Genomic DNA, 23,923 nt, shown 5'->3' on the forward strand with positions numbered 1-23,923 from the left:
GAAAGCACAGTATGGATTACCCATCTCTTACCTATTATCCATCTCTCTCGATTATCCAATCCTAACAATCCTATTTATTACACTAAAACACAGAACAAAAGATTCATAATGAACCACATTAAGTTCGCCCCTTTCTACATGTAGAAGATGAGCGTAAAACTGTGGGCTACATTTTATTTCGAGAGTTCTTGTTTGAAAACTTTCATCCCTGTGCAGAGTTTTTCCTTTTTTTTCCCGTGCTTATAATGCACTTGCAGGAAAATGAGATTGTGGCTTCTTGTGAAGTCCGCACATTATTTCCATAGTCGGGAGGGGAGAAGCAAGAATCAATTTAAGGTTCAAAGCTATATTGCAAAGTTGGAGCTTGTCCAAGCCGATGGATATTATTCTGAAGCCTGCAAGTCACAAAATGACTAAAGTACTGTAATAATTATATTATAGGCGAACACGTCTGCAAATAGAACTGGAGCAAGACCGCAAGCTCACCGAGTCATTTACATTGGGTAAACGGTCCCCATACATCCCTGCAAAGTGATTAACATGTACAACAATTTATCAGGGGTTATCCGCATGATCTATAATGATGGAGGAAGTCGTTAAGGGAGATGCACCAGCTCCACACACATGCTCTGAACAGACACGTCCATTAAAGAGTCTAGCAAAAAAAAAAATGCATTACCCTTTAAGAAACTATCCTGTAGTATTTTCTCTTAAAACTCACTGTTCCTCAGTTACTCCTCCTGGAACTGTGAGAAACGCAGACAAATGGGCATTACCACTACCCTTTATGATATGGGTGTGTCTGATACCATTTAAGTATGACCATGTCAGACTGTAACATTGTAGAGAAAAGGGTCTATAATTCTTAATGATGGTAAATGCAATTGCTTAATAAAACAGACATGTCTGTAGAGGTATCCCTGATGGATGGAACTATTCTGTATCATCCAGAGCCCCCTGGTTCATGAGTACAATGCCAGGACTGCTATGGTAAGAACAATGGCACAGTACCAACAGATGGTACTCTATTAGGGGCTCGTGTTTGGGGGGTTTTATTATTCTGGGATTATTACCCTTTAAATATCTCTAGGGTCTATGTTTTAGGATGTCACTTAAAATCTCAGAAATTACAAGAAAAGGGAGGGTGATTGACATTTGCTGAGCCGCACGTACCCGGGAAAGAACTAAATATATTGGCAAGTGTTACATCCTCTAAAATGACTTCTGATTAGCCAGAATGACGCTTCCTGGTATAATAGCACGGAAATCTGCCGGACAGAAATAGTTTCTTCAAAAAGTTCAGAAAACCAGAAAAGTTCTAAAAAGATAACTGCAAGTAAAACCAGTGGCTTTGCTGGGGGAAAAAATGCAAAAATTGGAAGCTGCAGTAGGAGTGGAATGGACAATTTAGGTATTAGAGAAGCTCATTCCTAGTGGTAAGTTCCCTAAAATTAATGGGAGTTTCCGTCATTGTGCCCATCATTGTGCCAGGCTGCTAGCCATTACACTTCTCATCCATTAAGTCCCATCAGGTTTACCTGGCTATACTGGGATTGAGTCTGGCATCTTTCTGTCCTTCTCCCTTAACCCATGTGTCCTTATCGCATGACCAGGGCAGATTGAAAACCAGAGGATGTAAACCATTCAATGGCAGCAAGCAGAGATATTGCAAATCATTAGGAATTGCTACAGATAATATATTGTTAATTTTTGTAAATATATTGTTAATTTTTTTTAATTATACAATGAATTTGTTGAAATTGGAATTTTTTTAAGGCTTGTTTCATAATTAGCATTTAAAAAAAAAATATATATATATTTACATATAGTGTGCAATATTTCGTTACCTTTTTACATTTTCTTTTCTAGGCAAAAACATTGCGTTCAGAGTTTTACCATAAGTTGAACGGGTTATATAAAAAGTGCTACAAATAGTGCTCTTTTTATTTAGGTGCTTTTTACTTTTTTTGACTTTTTTTTTTTTTAAAGGCAGCATGCTCTTGGTATGGCATTCTTTTTCATTCATCTTCCCAGAAGCTTTTCTATAGGATTGAAAAAAAGTGTAAAACTAAATGGCATGAAAAAATATTTGTGGCAGTTTTCTGTATTTTTTTATTTTTTTTATTTTTAGTGCAATTTTCCCATTTTATGAGGGGAGTGACAGGTTATCAGCAAGGAGCATAAGGACTTATTAGGAAAAGGAGTGCCAGGTTTAGTGGGAGGAGTAGTGGTGGGCTTATTTTCAAGGAACTGACAGGAAAGAGTAATTTTCTTATCAGGAAGGGACATGGCAGGTTTATCAGAGAGGAGTGTGGTGGGCTCATCAGGAAGGGGTATGGTGGGCTTTTTAGGGAGAAGCGTGGTGGGTTCATTAGGGAGAAGTGTGGGCTTATTAGGGAGGGGCGTGGTGGGCTTATCAGGGAGGGGCATGGTGGGCCTATCAGAGAGGGGTGTGGTGGGCTTATAAGGCAGATGAGTGGTGGGCTTATCAGGGAGGGGCGCAGTGGACTTATCACTGAGGGGCGCGGTGGGCTTATCAGGGTGGGGTGCGGTGGGCTTATCAGGGCAAGGCGTGGTGGGCTTATCAGGGAGGGGCGCGATGGGCTTATCAGGGAGGGGCCTAGTGGGCTTATCAGGGAGGGGCGCGGTGGGCTTATCAGGAAGAGGCGCGGTGGGCTTATCAGGGTGGGACACGGTGGGCTTATCAGAGAGGGGCGTGGTGGGCTTATCAGGGAGGGGCGCGGTGGGCTTATCGGGGAGGGGAGCGGCGGGCTTATCAGGCAGGGGAGTGGCAGGTTCATCAGGAAGGGGCGTAATTGGCTTATTAGGGAGCGATATGGCAGGCTCATCAGGAACAGGTTTATCCTGCGATAACCAAATAAATTTACTATACCCGACACCATACATTTTTTTAAAACTATAGCTTAAATTTATGTTCACCCACAACTAATAATGTAGAGGTGACACATTTATTATGAGGCGTATGATTTTAATGAATTTGTCGCCTTTTACTCCGGTGCGCTCGTCATTAGGACGGTGTATGAAATGATGATCTTAAGTAAATATCCCCCTTTGTGTAAAGAAAAGCCGATGGGAATGTTATAGTCACTTAATGAGCTCAGTCTTCTATTTAAGGGAATAAACTAAGAAATGACTGAAAATCCTAAATGATACTGGAGTATTGGGAGGTATTATTATTCTGCGTCTTGTAAGAAACTAATTGGCTCTTTAATAGGCAAGACGCGAGAGTTCAAGGTGTCAAACGCATTTCCACACAGCTCAGAAGACGTAAATGTGACCACAATCTTCCTTCCATAGACGTCTGCTAGTAAATGTGAGCGCTGCTCTGGAATAATGAAATGGGTAAGTAATGACGGCAAATTATAGCATCTTAGTCTCTTATTTAATTATGAAATAGAACTTAAGCGAGCTCGTAAATATCATTAAATGAGCTGTCGGTAGCGCGCCACGGTGACGCTCGCCACCATTTCAATCTTATTTTCAAACCATCGACAATATTTCGCCCCGGAGCGCATGCGGAGACGGTCTTAATAATTAGCGCAATGTTTTATCCAATTAAGCATCTAAGCTACATGGTGATTCGTTAAGCGGCAAGAAAATGATCGTCTGTCAGAGGCAATGGCTCATATATACCGTGATGTGGACGGATGCCGCACTGTATGATCTGGAGCAGATACACCGTGCGGCTCACCTCTTCGTATCATCCTACTTAGACAACGCCCTTTATTCACACCACTCGCAGGGCTGCATTACATTTTATTAATTATTCTTTTTCTTGGTTTTATGTAAATAAAGTTTAATCACGCACATAGGGTTTCTAATCTTCTTTGTATTATCGTTTCTCACCATTTTATGAGCTCCGCTTACTGTCAGTGAATTGGAACATTTGTGTTTTCATCCATTTCATCATTTCCACTTTATACTTCTCACAACTGAGGATTTGCTACAGTTGTTTTCAGTTTTCTGTCGCAGCGATTCCAACCTTACTACTACCCCTGACATAATGTTTCCAATCCCAGTAAACCCCAAATTCCATTCCAGTTTAGTATAGTTATGGGTAAATCATTCTATCGTTCACATCTTGTCCTATTATTGGGTTCAGAGCTCTGCAAAGCGCTTTTGACCAGACTGAAATAGTTTATAAAAGTGACAGTGGATTTTACATTGATACTTTAGTTCATTACAATGGATTTGCATGTATGTGACTTGCTTGTATGTGATTTGCATGCTTGTGGTCGCGTGCCGACTAGTCTCATCCAGGTTCTTTAAATTCATGTCTATTGAGGGAAGCAGGGGGCGTCTACTCAACACGTGAGCACATGTGTAAATCACATACATGCGGACACGTGCCTGCCTCTATGCACATAAAAAATGCTGTCACAATTCAGCAGCCACTTTGCCCCAAGCTTGCACAACCTTTTTAACTGTATATAAAGAAAACAAAGAGATGCAGGAGAAAAACAATCCATACCTCCCCTGCTCACTTCATTTGGCAATCATGATCTAATGCAAAAAGACCAGTTACCTGGATCCTCTAAAAGTAAAAGTTGGGATGGACGTTCTCTCTGTTCCCCCAAGTTCCTTATTCTGTCCTGTATTCTGTTCTGTAGACTCCTATCTTGTGGCATATTGTACAACTGTCTACAGCAAGGTAACCAAGAGCTTCGATTTTGTGATTCAATCATTTATTAGTAGTCAGCTTTTTAAGGATGTCAAACTGAGAATCTCTCTAGGTCTCCAATCTCATAGGATGGGACCTCCAGGTCCATGAAATAATGTCACCAGTCTCAAGTGAACGGATAGGCTGCATTCTCAGTGATGTAATCTATCCGTAGTGAATGGATAGGCTGCATTCTCAGTGATGTAATCCATCCGTAGTGAATGGATAGGCTGCATTCTCAGTGATGTAATCCATCCGTAGTGAATGGATAGGCTGCATTCTCAGTGATGTAATCTATCCGTAGTGAACGGTTAGGCTGCATTCTCAGTGATGTAATCTATCCGTAGTGAATGGATAGGCTGCATTCTCAGTGATGTAATCTGTCCGTAGTGAATGGATAGGCTGCATTCTCAGTGATGTAATCCATCCGTAGTGAATGGATAGGCTGCATTCTCAGTGATGTAATCTATCCGTAGTGAACGGTTAGGCTGCATTCTCAGTGATGTAATCTATCCGTAGTGAATGGATAGGCTGCATTCTCAGTGATGTAATCTATCCATAGTGAATGGATAGGCTGCATTCTCAGTGATGTAATCTGTCCGTAGTGAATGGATAGGCTGCATTCTCAGTGATGTAATCTACCAATAGTGAATGGATAGGTTGCATTCTCAGAGATGTAATCTATCCGTAGTGAATGGATAGGCTGCATTCTCAGTGATGTAATCCATCCGTAGTGAATGGATAGGCTGCATTCTCAGTGATGTAATATATCCGTAGTGAACGGTTCGGTTAGGCTGCATTCTCAGTGATGTAATCTATCCGTAGTGAATGGATAGGCTGCATTCTCAGTGATGTAATCTATCCATAGTGAATGGATAGGCTGCATTCTCAGTGATGTATTCTGTCTGTAGTGAATGGATAGGCTGCATTCTCAGTGATGTAATCTATCCATAGTGAATGGATAGGCTGCATTGTCAGTGATGTAATCTATCCGTAGTGAATGGATAGTCTGCATTCTCAGTGATGTATTCTGTCCGTAGTGAATGGATAGGCTGCATTCTCAGTGATGTAATCTATCCATAGTGAATGGATAGGCTGCATTCTCAGTGATGTATTCTGTCTGTAGTGAATGGATAGGCTGCATTCTCAGTGATGTAATCTATCCATAGTGAATGGATAGGCTGCATTCTCAGTGATGTAATCTATCCGTAGTGAATGGATAGGCTGCATTCTCAGTAATGTAATCTATTCACAGTAAACGGTTAGGCTGCATTCTCAGTGATGTAATCTATCCGTAGTGAATGGATAGGCTGCATTCTCAGTGATGTAATCTATCCGTAGTGAATGGATAGGCTGCATTCTCAGTGATGTATTCTGTCCGTAGTGAATGGATAGGCTGCATTCTCAGTGATGTAATCTATCCATAGTGAATGGATAGGCTGCATTCTCAGTGATGTAATCTATCCGTAGTGAATGGATAGGCAGCATTCTCAGTGATGTAATCTATCCGTAGTGAACGGTTAGGCTGCATTCTCAGTGATGTAATCTATCCGTAGTGAATGGATAGGCTGCATTCTCAGTGATGTAATCTGTCCGTAGTGAATGGATAGGCTGCATTCTCAGTGATGTAATCCATCCGTAGTGAATGGATAGGCTGCATTCTCAGTGATGTAATCTATCCGTAGTGAACGGTTAGGCTGCATTCTCAGTGATGTAATCTATCCGTAGTGAATGGATAGGCTGCATTCTCAGTGATGTAATCTATCCGTAGTGAATGGATAGGCTGCATTCTCAGTGATGTAATCTATCCATAGTGAATGGATAGGCTGCATTCTCAGTGATGTATTCTGTCTGTAGTGAATGGATAGGCTGCATTCTCAGTGATGTAATCTATCCATAGTGAATGGATAGGCTGCATTCTCAGAGATGTAATTATCCGTAGTGAATGGATAGGCTGCATTCTCAGTGATGTAATCTATCCATAGTGAATGGATAGGCTGCATTCTCAGTGATGTAATCTATCCGTAGTGAATGGATAGGCTGCATTCTCAGTGATGTAATCTATCCGTAGTGAATGGATAGGCTGCATTCTCAGTGATGTAATCTGTCCGTAGTGAATGGATAGGCTGCATTCTCAGAGATGTAATCTATCCGTAGTGAATGGATAGGCTGCATTCTCAGTGATGTATTCTGTCCGTAGTGAATGGATAGGCTGCATTCTCAGTGATGTAATCTATCCATAGTGAATGGATAGGCTGCATTCTCAGTGATGTAATCCATCCGGAGTGAATGGATAGGCTGCATTCTCAGTGATGTAATCTATCCATAGTGAATGGATAGGCTGCATTCTCAGTGATGTAATCTATCCGGAGTGAATGGATAGGCTGCATTCTCAGTGATGTAATCTATCCGTAGTGAATGGATAGGCTGCATTCTCAGTAATGTAATCTATTCACAGTAAACGGTTAGGCTGCATTCTCAGTGATGTAATCTATCCATAGTGAATGGATAGGCTGCATTCTCAGTGATATAATCTATCCATAGTAAACGGTTAGGCTGCATTTTCAGTGATATAATCTATCCGTAGTGAATGGATAGGCTGCATTCTCAGTGATGTAATCTATCGGTAGTGAATGGATAGGCTGCATTCTCAGTGATGTAATCTATCCATAGTGAATGGATAGGCTGCATTCTCAGTGATGTATTCTGTCCGTAGTGAATGGATAGGCTGCATTCTCAGTGATGTATTCTGTCCGTAGTGAATGGATAGGCTGCATTCTCAGTGATGTAATCTATCGGTAGTGAATGGATAGGCTGCATTCTCAGTGATATAATCTATCCATAGTAAACGGTTTGGCTGCATTTTCAGTGATATAATCTATCCGTAGTGAATGGATAGGCTGCATTCTCAGTGATGTAATCTATCGGTAGTGAATGGATAGGCTGCATTCTCAGTGATATAATCTATCCATAGTAAACGGTTTGGCTGCATTTTCAGTGATATAATCTATCCGTAGTGAATGGATAGGCTGCATTCTCAGTGATGTAATCTATCGGTAGTGAATGGATAGGCTGCATTCTCAGTGATGTAATCTATCCATAGTGAATGGATAGGCTGCATTCTCAGTGATGTATTCTGTCCGTAGTGAATGGATAGGCTGCATTCTCAGTGATGTAATCTATCGGTAGTGAATGGATAGGCTGCATTCTCAGTGATGTAATCTATCCGTAGTGAATGGATAGGCTGCATTCTCAGTGATATAATCTATCCATAGTAAACGGTTTGGCTGCATTTTCAGTGATATAATCTATCCGTAGTGAATGGATAGGCTGCATTCTCAGTGATGTAATCTATCCATAGTGAATGGATAGGCTGCATTCTCAGTGATGTAATCTATCCGTAGTGAATGGATAGGCTGCATTCTCAGTGATGTAATCCATCCGTAGTGAATGGATAGGCTGCATTCTCAGTGATGTAATCTATCCATAGTAAACGGTTAGGCTGCATTCTCAGTGATGTAATCTATCCAGAGTGAATGGATAGGCTGCATTCTCAGTGATGTAATCTATCCGTAGTGAATGGATAGGCTGCATTCTCAGTAATGTAATCTATTCACAGTAAACGGTTAGGCTGCATTCTCAGTGATGTAATCTATCCGTAGTGAATGGATAGGCTGCATTCTCAGTGATATAATCTATCCATAGTAAACGGTTAGGCTGCATTTTCAGTGATATAATCTATCCGTAGTGAATGGATAGGCTGCATTCTCAGTGATGTAATCTATCGGTAGTGAATGGATAGGCTGCATTCTCAGTGATGTAATCTATCCATAGTGAATGGATAGGCTGCATTCTCAGTGATGTATTCTGTCCGTAGTGAATGGATAGGCTGCATTCTCAGTGATGTAATCTATCGGTAGTGAATGGATAGGCTGCATTCTCAGTGATATAATCTATCCATAGTAAATGGTTTGGCTGCATTTTCAGTGATATAATCTATCCGTAGTGAATGGATAGGCTGCATTCTCAGTGATGTAATCTATCCATAGTGAATGGATAGGCTGCATTCTCAGTGATGTAATCTATCCGTAGTGAATGGATAGGCTGCATTCTCAGTGATGTAATCTATCCGTAGTGAATGGATAGGCTGCATTCTCAGTGATGTAATCCATCCGTAGTGAATGGATAGGCTGCATTCTCAGTGATGTAATCTATCCGTAGTGAATGGATAGGCTGCATTCTCAGTGATGTAATCTATCCGTAGTGAATGGATAGGCTGCATTCTCAGTGATGTATTCTGTCCGTAGTGAATGGATAGGCTGCATTCTCAGTGATGTAATCTATCCTTAGTAAACGGTTAGGCTGCATTTTCAGTGATATAATCTATCCGTAGTGAATGGATAGGCTGCATCGCCATTAATGTCCCCAATCCCTAGTGATGGATAGGCTTCTCCTTCAGTGATGTCAGTAGTTTACAATGAGCACTAAATTCATAGTGATGCTGTGCAAATGTGGGGGAACGACTGGTTCTCCTTAAACAGACTAGCTAAGTATGGAGTGTTACAGGCAATGCTTCATAGGAGAAAAGTATTCAAATTCGCTTTCTCTTAGTTTCTTTCATTCTATCTCATAAGTCCCAGCTAGGGGAGGTAATGCATCTCCTGCCCTCTAATGAGCACCATTAAGGGTCAGACACTGACTTATAGGAGCGATACCTCTTCCAGGTGGTACGTAAGAGTTTCTTTCATTCTGCTGGAGAGATAATTTGCATACTTTCCACCCATGGAGCATTGCCTGTAAGACTCCATGCTCTCTTTGAGGAGAACCAGTAATTCCCCCATGATGCCACAAGGATGCTGTACTCGGTCACTCAGTCCCTGAGATGTTTTGGTGAGGGGCAAAGACCCCAAAACCGCTATCTGTAGAAGAGCTTCTGGCTTGCTAGATAATTTATTTTGTTCTGAGAAAAAAAAACTAATTTGCAAAATTATATGAAAAACTGAATTAAAAAGCGTTGTCATATTTTTCTAATTACCCAGGGACCCATTTTTTTTCTCTATAAGGATCGGGCTCTACACAGCACTATCAGTCTTAACGAGTTGGACCCATCGCGGACCATTTCCTGCTCCCATAGACTTTGAGGATCCTCATTAGAAGATATAACAGGCAGTTACTGCATCTTCCTGAAAAATCAACTCTGCAGAAAAGACCAGGAACCTGCGAGACATTGGTGCGATATCACACTTTGTCTGGGCTGAGCGAGCCCCATTGGGAATAAAATCATAAACCTAATGCGCGTGAGACGCAGCAGCGCTCCTTTATCTGCAGTTACGAGCTTCCTGTAATCAGGCGAGGCGCACTTACATCTCAGGACCATAACTTATTCATAACCAGGATAACGTTTTCTGCGTCGTTTGATGCAGGATGTCCCAGCTCGGCTCCATCACCGTCTTGTAGGAAGTTACGAGTCAGCAGCACATTACCAGCGGCACTGATGTAATTTACTGTATAGAGTGATCTTCAGATGAGAAGATGACGGACTGTTGGGGGGGAACCAATGCCATTCACTTCTATGGGAAATATGGCATTCCAAGCTACAAAGTGCTACTATGGTATAAAGGGGAGTAATTATAAAAAGGTTCAGGATCATCGTCCCTGCACAGCAACAGTCCCTCTCCTGCAAATGAAACCATTGCTATTAATGATGTCGTAGGATCCCTGTTATGGACCCAGGGGCTTTAGGTTACCCCTATATTGGTATGGACAGAGTATTAGCTACCAGCTTTAGCCTGCGATGTCATACATCACAATTTCTGGTTATTATACACGTCAGAATAGACATGTGACGTAGATAAATGAGTAAATGATAATCAGGACATAGGGGTCACCGAAAAATAGGAGAAATACCCCCAACTGGATAGTACGGTAAATACAGACACCAAAGTATTGTCCCCTACCTGCTGAATTAAGCAATCCTGTCTGTTCTGCAGGGGCCGCATAAAAGGAGAAATGGAAGATTAGTGAAAAGGAAGACAGAAATGTGAGGAAAAATTATTGTTACTATGTTATTAAATAAGGGATGTTTAAAGAGAGAAATCAACAGAGTTCTTAAATATGTTATCATAAGGACAGATGTCATCACTCTCTATTGGATGGATAGGCTGCATTCTCAGTGATGTCACCGCTCTCTAGTGATGGATAAGCTGCATTCTCAGTGATGTCACCACTCTCTAGTGATGGATAAGCTGCATTCTCAGTGATGTCACTGCTCTCTAGTGATGGATAGGCTGCATTCTAAGTGATGTCACCGCTCTCTAGTGATGGATAGGCTGCATTCTAAGTGATGTCACCGCTCTCTAGTGATGGATAGGCTGCATTCTCAGTGATGTCACCGCTCTCTAGTGATGGATAGGCTGCATTCTCAGTGATGTCACCGCTCTCTAGTGATGGATAAGCTGCATTCTCAGTGATGTCACCGCTCTCTAGTGATGGATAAGCTGCATTCTCAGTGATGTCACTGCTCTCTAGTGATGGATAGGCTGCATTCTCAGTGATGTCACCGCTCTCTAGTGATGGATAGGCTGCATTCTAAGTGATGTCACCGCAATCTATTGATGGATAGGCTGCATTCTAAGTGATGTCACCGCAATCTAGTGATGGATAGGCTGCATTCTCAGTGATGTCACCGCTCTCTAGTGATGGATAGGCTGCATTCTCAGTGATGTTCTTGCTCTCCAATCTATGGATAGGCTGAATGAATATTTATGTCATTTCTGTTGGGTAATGAATCGCAGTCCTCTTTAGAGATTGTGTGATTCATGTCCTAATTTAAATGGATTCCTTTCCTTCAGTGCTGAGAGGGGTAAGGACTCTTTCCATGCATGAGAACATACAGCCTGGTTGTTCTTAGCTGCAGTCTCTCTCTCTCTGTATATATATATATATATATATATATATATATATATATATATATATATATATATATATATATATATATATATATATATATATATATATATATATATATACATACCCCCACTCTGGGCGTTTTCTCCCTGCCAGAGAAATATTCATCTTCCTGTGCTGTGTGCTAAAGCTAAGTAGTTGAAGTTTGGCGTTGTGGTGTTCTGTAGTTTGCGGTTTTATGTTTGTGTTTATCTCCCGGTCCCTGTTTCCGTTTAGTTTGTTCCTCCCTGTCCCTATCCTCCTCCCTATTGTTGGTTGGTGCTTTTGTATGATAGAGGTTTTCTGTTATCCCTGTTGTGTCTGGTTTACCTTTCATTTCTGTCCCATGCCTCATGGGGTGCAGGAGGGGACAGATTAGGGTCAGACCCAGGCCTCAGTCTCTACCTTTTAAGGATACCCCCGGGACAGGGATAGTTAGGGTGCCAGCTCCAGGCACAGTTTAAGGCCCCTCTTCCTTACCGAAGACCATTACAGCGTGACAGTGTATCCTTATAATTTAACTACTCTCTAGTGAACGAATATGTTAAATTCACATTTCTGCCATCTGTTTTTAGTGAATGGATAGGTGGCATAGATCTAAACATTGTTGGTACTATGTACACATGTTTCAGTACAGATAAGAAATATACACTCTTCGTTTTATATTGTTACCAGTCTTTCATGTCCATTTCTATTATTAATTTCACCTTACTAGGAATCTCTTCTGCAAGTCTAACCTCAGGTATATCTGATAATAAATTCAAGCAGCGTTACGTGAGTGCGGAGAATATGAAAGTCTTCATTTTGTGGAAGCTTTTAAATAAATGATGTGAACTGAGCCCCAGGAAGTTCACTTTCAGCTTGACTAAGAAAAACAGCAGAGAGTTTGCTCACATAAAATCTTTGAGACCTGTAATTCTCCCTTCTACAGCCGCTGTCACAGGTGATCTAGTTATATAGCACCTGCTAGTAAAGATATAACATAAAATATAGGGACACGCGCGCAGATACAGTATGTCAGACTATGGACAGAATGGTCACCGGAGCGCAAACATCCTGTTTTCTGCAGATCACTTTTCAGCTGTTGTGTATAGACTGGGACAAGATCAGCAGAGCAATTTCATTATCTCATAGAGACTATATTAATCTATGGACACTTTTCTGTCTATTGACTCCCATTCATTACAGCAGTACATACCCTGCGATAGTCTATACGTACAATATAGGAAGGAGGTGTGTGTCCCCCTAAATAGCCACTCCCAGTGAAGATTAAAAAAAAGGAGAAATAGCTGCAACATAGTTTCATAGTTTTTCAGGTTGAAGCTATAGATTAGCTTATCGAGTGCCGTCTATAGCCTAACGTTAATCCAGAGGAAAGAAAAAAACCTATCAGCCAGATGCCAATTGCCCCATATTAGAGGAATAATCCCTTCCCAAACATAATGGTATAGTAAGAAAATCTTCTACGGAGACCCATTTCACTTACTCGGAGAAGTGGGAGAGGAGGCTCCTCCTTCTGTAGACGTTGTCGGAGGCTTTGTGTCTGGCACTGGCAGGGGCACAGGCCTGGCCATAGGTGGAGGAGGAGGTGGTGGCAACATGGGAGTAGGAAGGAATGGATTGTGCACCTTGCCTTGGCTGCTACCATTGGGCTGTGGGGCAAAAAGAAAAAAAACAAAAACACAAAGACTGATTAGAGAGAAACAAAACCGTATTAAAAGGGGAGCGGACTACATTTATTACAATCTACCTGTGGACCCCCATGTCTTACACTGCTGCTGTGTTTCTGATCCTAAAGTCATACTCTGTTCCAGCTGCCCCCTCCGGCACTTACGGCCTCGTGCACACATTGTAGATGAGCAAAATGAATGAGAATCCTGAAGTCTTATGCACACATTGCTTACAGATTTAGAGTCTGTTCACATATTGCAGATTTGATGTTTTTTTTTCTGCTCAGATTTATCACCAAACCTGAAGGTTTTCCTAATGTCAGTAAAGTGAATGAGAATCCTGAAGTGTAAGGCTACGTGCACACATTGAGTAAAATTTCTGCAGCTCAGCAGAAAAACATGAGCATTTTTGCCGTTTCTTTGCCTGCAGTTTTGACTGCTTTAAGTGAAGGCAATGGTGAAAAAAGCATGTCAAAAAGACATACAAAATGTGGCCAAAAGTGTGATTTTTCAGCTGCGTTTTTCCTTCCAAGAGATGAAAAAATATTGCACCAAATACTTAATGTGTGCAGATACCCTTAAATCTGCAGCATGTCAATCAGTGTTTTTGCTGAAGTTTTCACTTATACTAAGGAGTGGGGAAAAATCCGCTTCACAAACTCTCTTATTTTACGCAGCGTTTTTCCTGCCAAAAGATGGAAAAAATGGGGCAGAAATGTCTGCACCAAATACTTAACGTGTGCACATAGCCTTACAGTCCACAGAAGAGGAGGCAGATGGAAGACGACACGACTGCAGAATCAGACTGCACATGGTGTGATTGTGATCTTTACCCATGGAGACACACAGCTCAGCGCGGGAGCTGTATACATCGAAAAGAAGAATATTTTTCATCACTATTATCTGCAGTGTCGCTTCATGCATTATTTTAGATGCAGAGGATAAATAATTTTCTAGTTGTAAATGAATTCATACCATTTTAGTGTATAAAATCAAATATCTGAAATTGACCTGTAAAGCACTGGATTATCAAATACTGTGGATTACTGCATGTCACGTTTAAAGGATTTTCACTGTTTAATCAGAAAATTAAAAAAATCCTAATTACTTATGAGCCTATAAAAATCTGCAACATATTGCAGGTCGGTGATGGAAACAAGGACTGGATTATCAGAATTTTTAGATTATTGAATGTTGGATTAACGTTTTTTTTCACTATTTAATTACATAAAGTTCTATGAATATCCACAATGTAGCGCACTTCTGTGCTGGATTATCAGATTTTCTGGATTACTGGTTGCCTGAGATCACGGTTTACGATTCTTTTCTACCTGCCCCGGGAGATCATTATCTCAGAGTGATTACCCCAGGACAGTATTTCACGGTCCTCCTCTTGCAGAGGGGTTTGCTACCTTCCAGTGCAGATTTTTTTCTTGAATAATAAACCTTATCTCTTTACACTATATTCACACGTTGAGTTTTTGCAGTGTTTTTTTAAAGCAAATTTTCAGCAGAGTTTTACAGTACCAGAAAAGTGTGAGATGTCAGAAATCTCATGCATACACACTGGTTTTCTTTTCCTGACTGATTTGGAAAACTGCAACATGTCACATCTTTCAGTGCATTTGCAACATTTTTCACCCATAACAAATAATGGGTAAGTGAAAAAACGCAGCAAAAAACTGCAGGAATCGTTTTTTGCTACAAAAACCTAAGGACATTAAATCAAGCTTTTTTTAGGCTACTAAACTTTATTAACATGCACAACAGACAGCAAAAATGCAGCAATAAAAAGGCAGCAAAAACCTGCTTTTTGTAAGCAGCCTAACTGCAGCAAAAACACAACATGTGAACATAGCCTTAGAATCACTTAGGCAAAAACAAAGAAATGGAATAAACTTTCAGCCCGTCTCCTGCCTGTTTCAGCTGTGCACCAGCGTAACCATATATTTAGCATTTTATGAGGCCGAGCAGTAAGTTTAATTTATGGAGCAATAGAATTTAGGAGGCCGAGCACTCGCACCGTCTGACAATATCAGTTTTGACAACAGTCAACAAATGGATCCGCCATACAGGCATCTTACTCTATATGCAGAGCTCTGGGGGAATGAGAAATGGCAGCCGGCGGGACCATAAAATGGGGCTATAGTGGTTTTAAGGAACAATAAAATCCTATAGTGAAGTCTTTATAACTTCCATAATTGTGACAGTGATGTGTCCACCTCACAGCTATATATATTATATATATATATATATATATATATATATATATATATATATATATATATATATATATATATATATATATATGTATATATATATATATGTATATCATAGAATTTTAAAGAAAAAGTACTGCAACTTTGCAAAACAGTATATACATATATATACTACATATACACGGTGAAGGAAATGATTATTTGATCCCTTGCTGATTTTGTAAGTTTGCCGACTGACAAAGACATGAGCCGTCTATAATTTTAAGGCAAGGTTAATTTTAACATTGAGAGATAGAATATCAAAAATAAAATCCCGAAAATCACATTGTGTAAATTATATAAATGTGTTTGCATTTTGCAGTGAGAAATAAGTATTTGATCCCTCTGGCAAACAAGACTTAATACTTGGTGGTAAAACATTTGTTGGCAAGCACAGCAGTCAGACTTTTGTGTAGTTAAGGTTGAAGTTTGCGCACATGTCAGGAGGAATTTTGGTCCACTCCTCTTTGCAGATCATCTCTAAATCATTAAGATTTTGAGGCTGTCGCTTGACAACTCAGAGATTCAACTCCCTCCATAAGTTTTCTATGGGATTAAGGTCTGGAGACTGGCTAGGCCACTCCATGACCTAAATGTGCTTTTTTTGAGCCACTCCTTTGTTGCCTTGACTGTATGTTTTGGGTCATTGTCTTGCTGGAAGACCCAGCCACGACCCATTTTTAATGTCCTGGCGGAGGGAATCAGGTTGTCACTCGGGATTTTACGGTACATGGCTCCATCCATTCTCCCATTGATGCGGTGAAGTAGTCCTGTACTCTTAGTAGAGAAACACCCCCAAAACATAATGTTTCCACCTCCATGCTTGACAGTGGGGACGGTGTTATTCGGGTCATAGGCAGCATTTCTCTTCCAAAAAACACAGCGGGTTGAGTTAATGCAAAAGACCTCAATATTTATCTCATCTGACCTCAGCACCTTCCCCAATCACTCACAGAATCATCCAGGAGTTCATTGGCAAACTTCAGACGGGCCTGCACATGTGCCTTCTTGAGCAGGGGGACCTTGCGGGCACTGCAGGATTTTAAACTTTTACGGCATAATGTGCTACCAATGGTTTTCTTCGTGACTGTGGTTCTAACTGCCTTGAGATCATTAACAAGTTCCCTCCGTGTAGTTTTAGGCTGATCTCTCACCTTCCTCATGATCAAGGATAACCCACGAGGTGAGATTTTGCACGGTGCCCCAGATCGATGTCGATTGACGGTCATTTTGTATTTCATCCATTTTCTTGCTATTGCACTAACAGTTGTCTCCTTCTCACCCAGCGTCTTACTTATGGTTTGTAGCCCATTCCAGCTTTGTGCAGGTCTATGATCTGGTCCCTGACATCCTTATAAAGCTCTTTGGTCTTGCCCATGTTGTAGAGGTAAGAGTCTGACTGATTGAGTCTGTGGACAGGAGTCTTTTATAAAGGTGACTATGTAAGACAGCTGTCTATAATGCAGGTAACGAGTAGATTAGGAGCGTCTAACTGGTCTGTAGGAGCAAGAACTCTTAATGGTTGGTAGGGGATCAAATACTTATTTCTCACTGCAAAATGCAAATAAATGTATATAATTTATACAAAGTGATTTTCTGGATTTCATTTTTGATATTCTATCTCTCAATGTTAAAATTAACCTACCCTTAAACTTATACTGTTCATGTCTTTGTTGGGCGTACCTTAGAGCTGGACTCCGCCGATATCGGCTGACTCCAGGGGACCCAGCAATTATTATTCAGCTGTCAAATAATTGCTCCAAAATGTGCGGCCCCTTTTAATGCTCATTTTGGAGTATTATATCTTAAATAATTCCTATTGACAAACGCTCCTTTGGGGCAAACTGTGCACCTATTCCCTAGTAGAATATACACTCCCTATTTGCATTGCATTACTCTGCAGCACAGTGATCCCGGACTGCTGTAAAACTACAACTCCCAGCATAAGTAGAATCGAATGTTTAAGTACAATTGCAGATACATGGCGGGGGAATTTGTCCACAAATATCTCTGACATTTGTATCCTTTTGGTTACCCTCATACCCAATTTACACCGAACCGCCATCCCTCAAGTGCTGATCCTGAAGGCAGTCCATTATATTCGGACCCGGCCTCTGAGCAGTCATTAGGGCTCAGATGCTTTTTTGTACGGCCTTTCTCTGCATGCGCAGATCTGCAGACAGATAAATACCAAGCCTAAGAAATTCGCAGTGTGGTATGCAGGGTTCAAGTACTGGTCAACTAGAACTCAAGTACTTGATATACACTTCTAAATAACATCCAGACCTGGAACATCTGTCTTCCCACAAGTTGTTAAAGATCATTTAGCCAGAGCCATTTCATTTTGTAGTTTTATTTCTGCCTTTTCCTAATTTATCCCCCCACAACGTAATAGCTATCTGCAATAATTTCATTTAGAGCCACTGTAAACTATGAGCTCTGCAAAATAGATTTAAAAGGGGATTAATGAACACAGAGCTAAAGCTGCGATAAAACACCAAAAACATTAAAAACTGTATTAAAATCCAATGCCATACCCAGAATGCAGAGGGGATTGAGTAACTGGAAATGGCATCATGTGATCACCAAGTAAAGGTTCACTTCTCAGCATCTTGATACAACATACAGTACAGACCAAAAGTTTGGACACACCTTCTCATTTAAAGTTTTTTCTGTATTTTCATGACTATGAAAATTGTACATTCACACTGAAGGCATCAAAACTATGTATTAACACATGTGGAATTATATACTTAGCAAACAAGTGTGAAACAACTGAAATTATGTCTTATATTCTAGGTTCTTCAATGTAGCCACCCTTTGCTTTGATGACTGCTTTGCACACTCTTGGCATTCTCTTGATGAGCTTCAAGAGGTAGTCACCGGGAATGGTTTTCACTTCACAGGTGTGCCCTGTCAGGTTTAATAAGTGGGATTTCTTGCCTTATAAATGTGGTTGGGACCATCAGTTGTGTTGTGCAGAAGTCTGGTGGATACACAGCTGATAGTCCTACTGAACAGACTGTTAGAATTTGTATTATGGCAAGAAAAAAGCAGCTAAGTAAAGAAAAACGAGTGGCCATCATTACTTTAAGAAATGAAGGTCAGTCAGTCCGAAAAATTGGGAAAACTTTGAAAGTGTCCCCAAGTGCAGTGGCAAAAACCATCAAGCGCTACAAAGAAACTGGCTCACATGAGGACCACCCCAGGAAAGGAAGACCAAGAGTCACCTCTGCTTCTGAGGATAAGTTTATCCGAGTCACCAGCCTCAGAAATCGCAGGTTAACAGCAGCTCAGATTAGAGACCAGGTCAATGCGACACAGAGTTCTAGCAGCAGACACATCTCTACAACAACTGTTAAGAGGAGACTTTGTGCAGCAGGCCGTCATGGTAAAATAGCTGCTAGGAAACCACTGCTAAGGACAGGCAACAAGCAAAAGAGACTTGTTTGGGCTAAAGAACACAAGGAATGGACATTAGACCAGTGGAAATCTGTGCTTTGGTCTGATGAGTCCAAATTTGAGATCTTTGATTCCAACCACCGTGTCCTTGTGCGATGCAGAAAAGGTGAACGGATGGACTCTACATGCCTGGTTCCCACCGTGAAGCATGGAGGAGGAGGTGTGATGGTGTGCGGGTGCTTTGCTGGTGACACTGTTGGGGATTTATTCAGAATTGAAGGCATACTGAACCAGCATGGCGACCACAGCATCTTGCAGCGGCATGCTTTTCCATCCGGTTTGCGCTTAGTTGGACCATCATTTATTTTTCAACAGGAAATGACCCCAAACACACCTCCAGGCTGTGTAAGGGCTATTTGACCAAGAAGGAGAGTGATGGGGTGCTACGCCAGATGACCTGGCCTCCACAGTCACCAGACCTGAACCCAATCGAGATGGTTTGGGGTGAGCTGGACCGCAGAGTGAAGGCAAAAGGGCCAACAAGGGCTAAGCATCTCTGGGAACTCCTTCAAGATTGTTGGAAGACCATTCCCGGTGACTACTTCTTGAAGCTCATCAAGAGAATGCCAAGAGTGTGCAAAGCAGTAATCAAAGCAAAAGGTGGCTACTTTGAAGAACCTAAAATATAAGACATAATTTCAGTTGTTTCACACTTTTTTGTTAAGTATATAATTCCACATGTGTTAGTTCATAGTTTTGATGCCTTCAGTGTGAATGTACAATTTTCATAGTCACGAAAATACAGAAAAATCTTTGAATGAGAAGGTGTGTCCAAACTTTTGGTCTGTACTGTATATATACTTTCTACACGTAAACTCCAGTCACATCCAGAGCTGCACTCACAATTCATCAGACAGCTTCTCAGAATCCATCAGCATTGTACTAAGAAATGATAAATGCCTTATATAACGTCAGAGCAGATTTCTAATGCTATTGATCTAGTAATGAATGCTGGCAGATTTTAGTTTTGAAAATTGCAGCATTGTAAATTCAGCTCTTGCAGTATAATACAGAGTCAGGATCAGTACAGGATAAGTAATGTAATGTATGTACACAGTGACCCGCCAGCAGAATAGTGAGTGCTGCTCTGGAGTATAATACAGGATGTAACTCAGGATCAGTAATGTAATATATGTACACAGTGACTGCACCAGCAGAATAGTGAGTGCAGCTCTGGGGTATAATACAGGAACAGCACAGGATCAGTAATGTAATGTATGTACACAGTGACCCACCAGCAGAATAGTGAGTGCAGCTCTGGGGTATAATACAGGATGTAACTCAGGATCAGTACAGGATCAGTAATGTAATGTATGTACACAGTGACTGCACCAGCAGAATAGTGAGTGCAGCTCTGGGGTATAATACAGCATGTAACTCAGGATCAGTAATGTAATGTATGTACACAGTGACTGCACCAGCAGAATAGTGAGTGCAGCTCTGGAGTATAATACAGGATGTAACTCAGGATCAGTAATGTAATGTATGTACACAGTGACTGCACCAGCAGAATAGTGAGTGCAGGTGTGGAGTATAATACAGGATGTAACTCAGGATCAGCACAAGACAAGTACATTGTTGGTAAAAGAAGCACTTTAGAAACAGTGGGCAGACACTTCTGTAGAATAAAAAGTAGTCCTTACATTTAGAAACCCCACCTGTCCCTGCTGACCAGCTTCTGGACAGACAAGTTGGACAAACTCTTTCAGAGTCTCCTGCGGGTGATAGCGGATTGCTGGGTGAGAGAAATACGGCCCAGGTTGCTGGATGATGGGTGACGTCGGGAAATGTAAAGTTGATGGCGTTGCATGCGGACTCACTGTCGGGGAGAGAAGAGAAGCGACTGTTATCTCTGTTTGTTGTTAAACATTCACAGTTCACATAAAGGTCTGAAGCGTTTTCCAAAAACAAATATCCATTGCAATCATAGTGTAACAAAGAGCACATTGATACAATGTATACGCGCAGTGTGGCGGATACACACTTCCCATCACAGACAGTTCATTCCAGGGACAATTCACAGTTTTTTGCTGCACTCACTCTCCGCTGGAATTGCCGAAGTAGGACGGTTGAGGCACCAACCCCTCATGGATCTCCCTGATCAAGAGAATAAAAGGGCAGCACTGCTAAATCCCATGCACACGTGCACCGCAGTCACTCGCTGGGCTGGAGAACTGCAGTGACTGGGGTGGCCGCTGTCCTCTGCACCTCTGGGAGGCCAGGAGTGCCGCTGTGTCATAGCTATGCAGGAAAAACGGTGCAACACTAGATCAGCATTTCCCCTATTGGTTGGATCTGTGACTCCCCTCCCCAGAGGAACAGAATTGCTAACAAGAAATGGGATAGAAAATTGACCCTGGGGTCACGGAAGCAACATGAATATCAGTCACCATAACAGGGGCCCTACAATGGTACTATTATTTTTTGTATAAATCAGATCGTGTATGGTAATGTCAGCAAAAAATAAATCAAGAAAATATTTCCTAATTAATAAATGGGACACGTCAGATTACAGGACAGATAATCGCCCCTCTAAGCTATATATATATATATACTAGACTGTGGCCCGATTCTAACGCATCGGGTATTCTAGAATATGCATGTCCCCGTAGTATATGGACAATGATGATTCCAGAATTCGCGGCAGACTGTGCCCGTCGCTGATTGGTCGAGGCAACCTTTAGGACATCATCGTCGCCATGGCAACCATTATGACATCTACGTCGATACTGTGCCCGTCGCTGATTGGTCGAGGCCTGGCTGCCTCGACCAATCAGACGTGGGATTTCCATTATGACATCATCGTCGCCATGCTGTGCCTGTCTCTGATTGGTCGAGGCCTGGCGGCCTCGACCAATCAGAGACGCGGGATTTCCAGGACAGACAGACAGACAGACAGACAGACAGACAGAAAGACAGACAGACAGAAAGACAGACAGACAGACAGACAGACAGACAGACAGACAGACAGACGTAAAAACCCTTAGACAATTATATATATAGATTTTTTTTTTTCACTGAACGGCCTCTTTATGGTGTGGAGTATAATGTACGCCGTCACGTGCGGCATGAATACAATGCAACTACTGTATTGTTCTTGCACAGAAAGCCAAAGTGTTTAATGAAATCCAATACCCTTCAGGCCAGGTGATGAAATAAGGCCTCATCTCAGGTTCTTGGAGGAAGCAGATGTTTGAAGTACAAGATCCACCATACTGGGGAGCTTTATGGAAAGTGCTAATTGGTTTGCTGGGAGGTGACCTCATCACGTGGGCATTTAAGTCTCAACCACAAATCAATCTATCATTGTTCTGCGAGCATATTATTATCATGTGGTGGCGGTACTTCTTACAATGAAGGTCTTGAGATATTGGAGGCGACTACGATTCTCTGTAACAGAATTTCACTGGAGGGAAAGCTAAGGGTCTATTTTTTTTTATTGATTTCATTTTTGTATACCTATAGATATAGAAACCAACCCTAAGGCCTGAGCTTTTTCTCAGTAATGGGCTGCGTCATGTTGCACACTACAGATGTATACAGGTCGCACAATATTCAAGATACACCACAGTCAGCGGTAACAGCCCTCATCACCCCCTAACAGCCCTGTCCGCTAATAGCAATTAATGAAAATGTATAAAGCTGGCGGTACACGAGACCGCTGATGCCCAAATTTATGATATTGGGGGAGAGCAGAAGCCTCCACCCAGTAGATGTTGACCAGTTGGACAGTCCAGCCAAATTTTTATTAATGTGTTTGGGGGCGTAAACTACAACAATTGTGCGGCATTTATATCTACATTTACAGCAACACAGCACTGAAGTGCAAGACTACCCATCCATCCTGGGTGACCCATAGCTCGTTTTTCCTTTTCTTGGGAGCAAAAAATCAGTTTTGAGTCTAAATACCCTGTGCTTGTTTGCCCCAGCCTCGACACTCAACACCTGCGTCAGGTGCTCAACTAGTTCCCATTCCTAGCTACACATTTTCTGGCACATCATTAAAATGCAATCAAATACCTGGCCAAATCTATAATTTTGCTACCTAAAATTGAGAAAATATAAAAAAAGGCAACAATGAAAAATTACACGAGTAAAAGAACACACCAAGGAATAATGGGGAAGATTACTAAGCTTACTGATTGCACCACAATTCTGGTACAGTTTACACGAAAAATGCCTGTACGAGCCGTGCGCCACATTTATTTTGTTTTGACACTTATTACACCTTTTTCCACAAAGTAACTTAGCAGGTAAAAAGCATAACTTAGCGGTGAAGATGGGCTACGTAAAATACAACACCATGCACCAACATCAAACAAGAAATGTGTCCTAAAATTTTGGTAAAAGACCTCTAACTAATCGAAGACTACACAGATGAAGGGCTCGTGCACATTACCGTATTTTATTTCCAAGTGTGATCCGATAAAACATCAGATCGCACTTGGACCAGTATTATAATGACACAGTGCACATATTCAATTTTTTTTTAATTGGACCGAATCAGTCCAGGATAAAAAATTGCAGCACGCCCAAGTTTCATAGGATTATTGGATTGCAGTCGGCCACGCAAGTCAATGAGTCCATGGAAAACATCGGAGTGTTTGCGGATGACACCTGAGTGCAATCTGATTTCTGCACACTAAGAGAACGGACGAGATGGAAACATTTTTTCCCCGTCTTCTCCTCATTTAAGTAAATTGGATCACAATCTGATTACACTCTGATCAGATTCGGATTTGTATAAAGGACCCGATTCTCTCAAATGAGTGTGTACGCCCGTGTAAACCGAGCGTAAGGATGCTTCAAATTTATCAAGCAGCATGAGGGACTGTGATAACTTTGGTCTAAGGGCACACAGTCTAAAAATTAGATAGGATTAGTAAGTCTGCTTCTAAATATTATAT

The 23,923-nt window shown here is 41.4% G+C and overlaps 1 protein-coding gene across 28 annotated transcripts in view; it reads right to left on the reverse strand.

The window, feature by feature from the left end:
* NFIA (nuclear factor I A) overlaps positions 1 to 23,923 on the reverse strand; it is a 482,232-nt gene that overhangs the window by 40,973 nt on the left and 417,336 nt on the right. For 15 of the 28 annotated variants that reach the window (XM_077277136.1, XM_077277146.1, XM_077277138.1 and 12 more), the window contains 3 exons: positions 20,660 to 20,835; positions 13,113 to 13,278; positions 10,639 to 10,665 (listed from right to left, as the gene is read on the reverse strand). In XM_077277136.1, the coding sequence (XP_077133251.1) occupies positions 10,639 to 10,665; positions 13,113 to 13,278; positions 20,660 to 20,835 (369 nt within the window). The remainder of the gene's footprint in view (positions 1 to 10,638; positions 10,666 to 13,112; positions 13,279 to 20,659; positions 20,836 to 23,923) is intronic. The other 13 variants (XM_077277142.1, XM_077277156.1, XM_077277158.1 and 10 more) reach the window with 3 other exon arrangements.

Source organism: Ranitomeya variabilis, chromosome 8 (genome assembly GCF_051348905.1).
Source record: "Ranitomeya variabilis isolate aRanVar5 chromosome 8, aRanVar5.hap1, whole genome shotgun sequence".
In the NCBI taxonomy this organism is placed as follows: Eukaryota; Metazoa; Chordata; class Amphibia; order Anura; family Dendrobatidae; genus Ranitomeya; species Ranitomeya variabilis.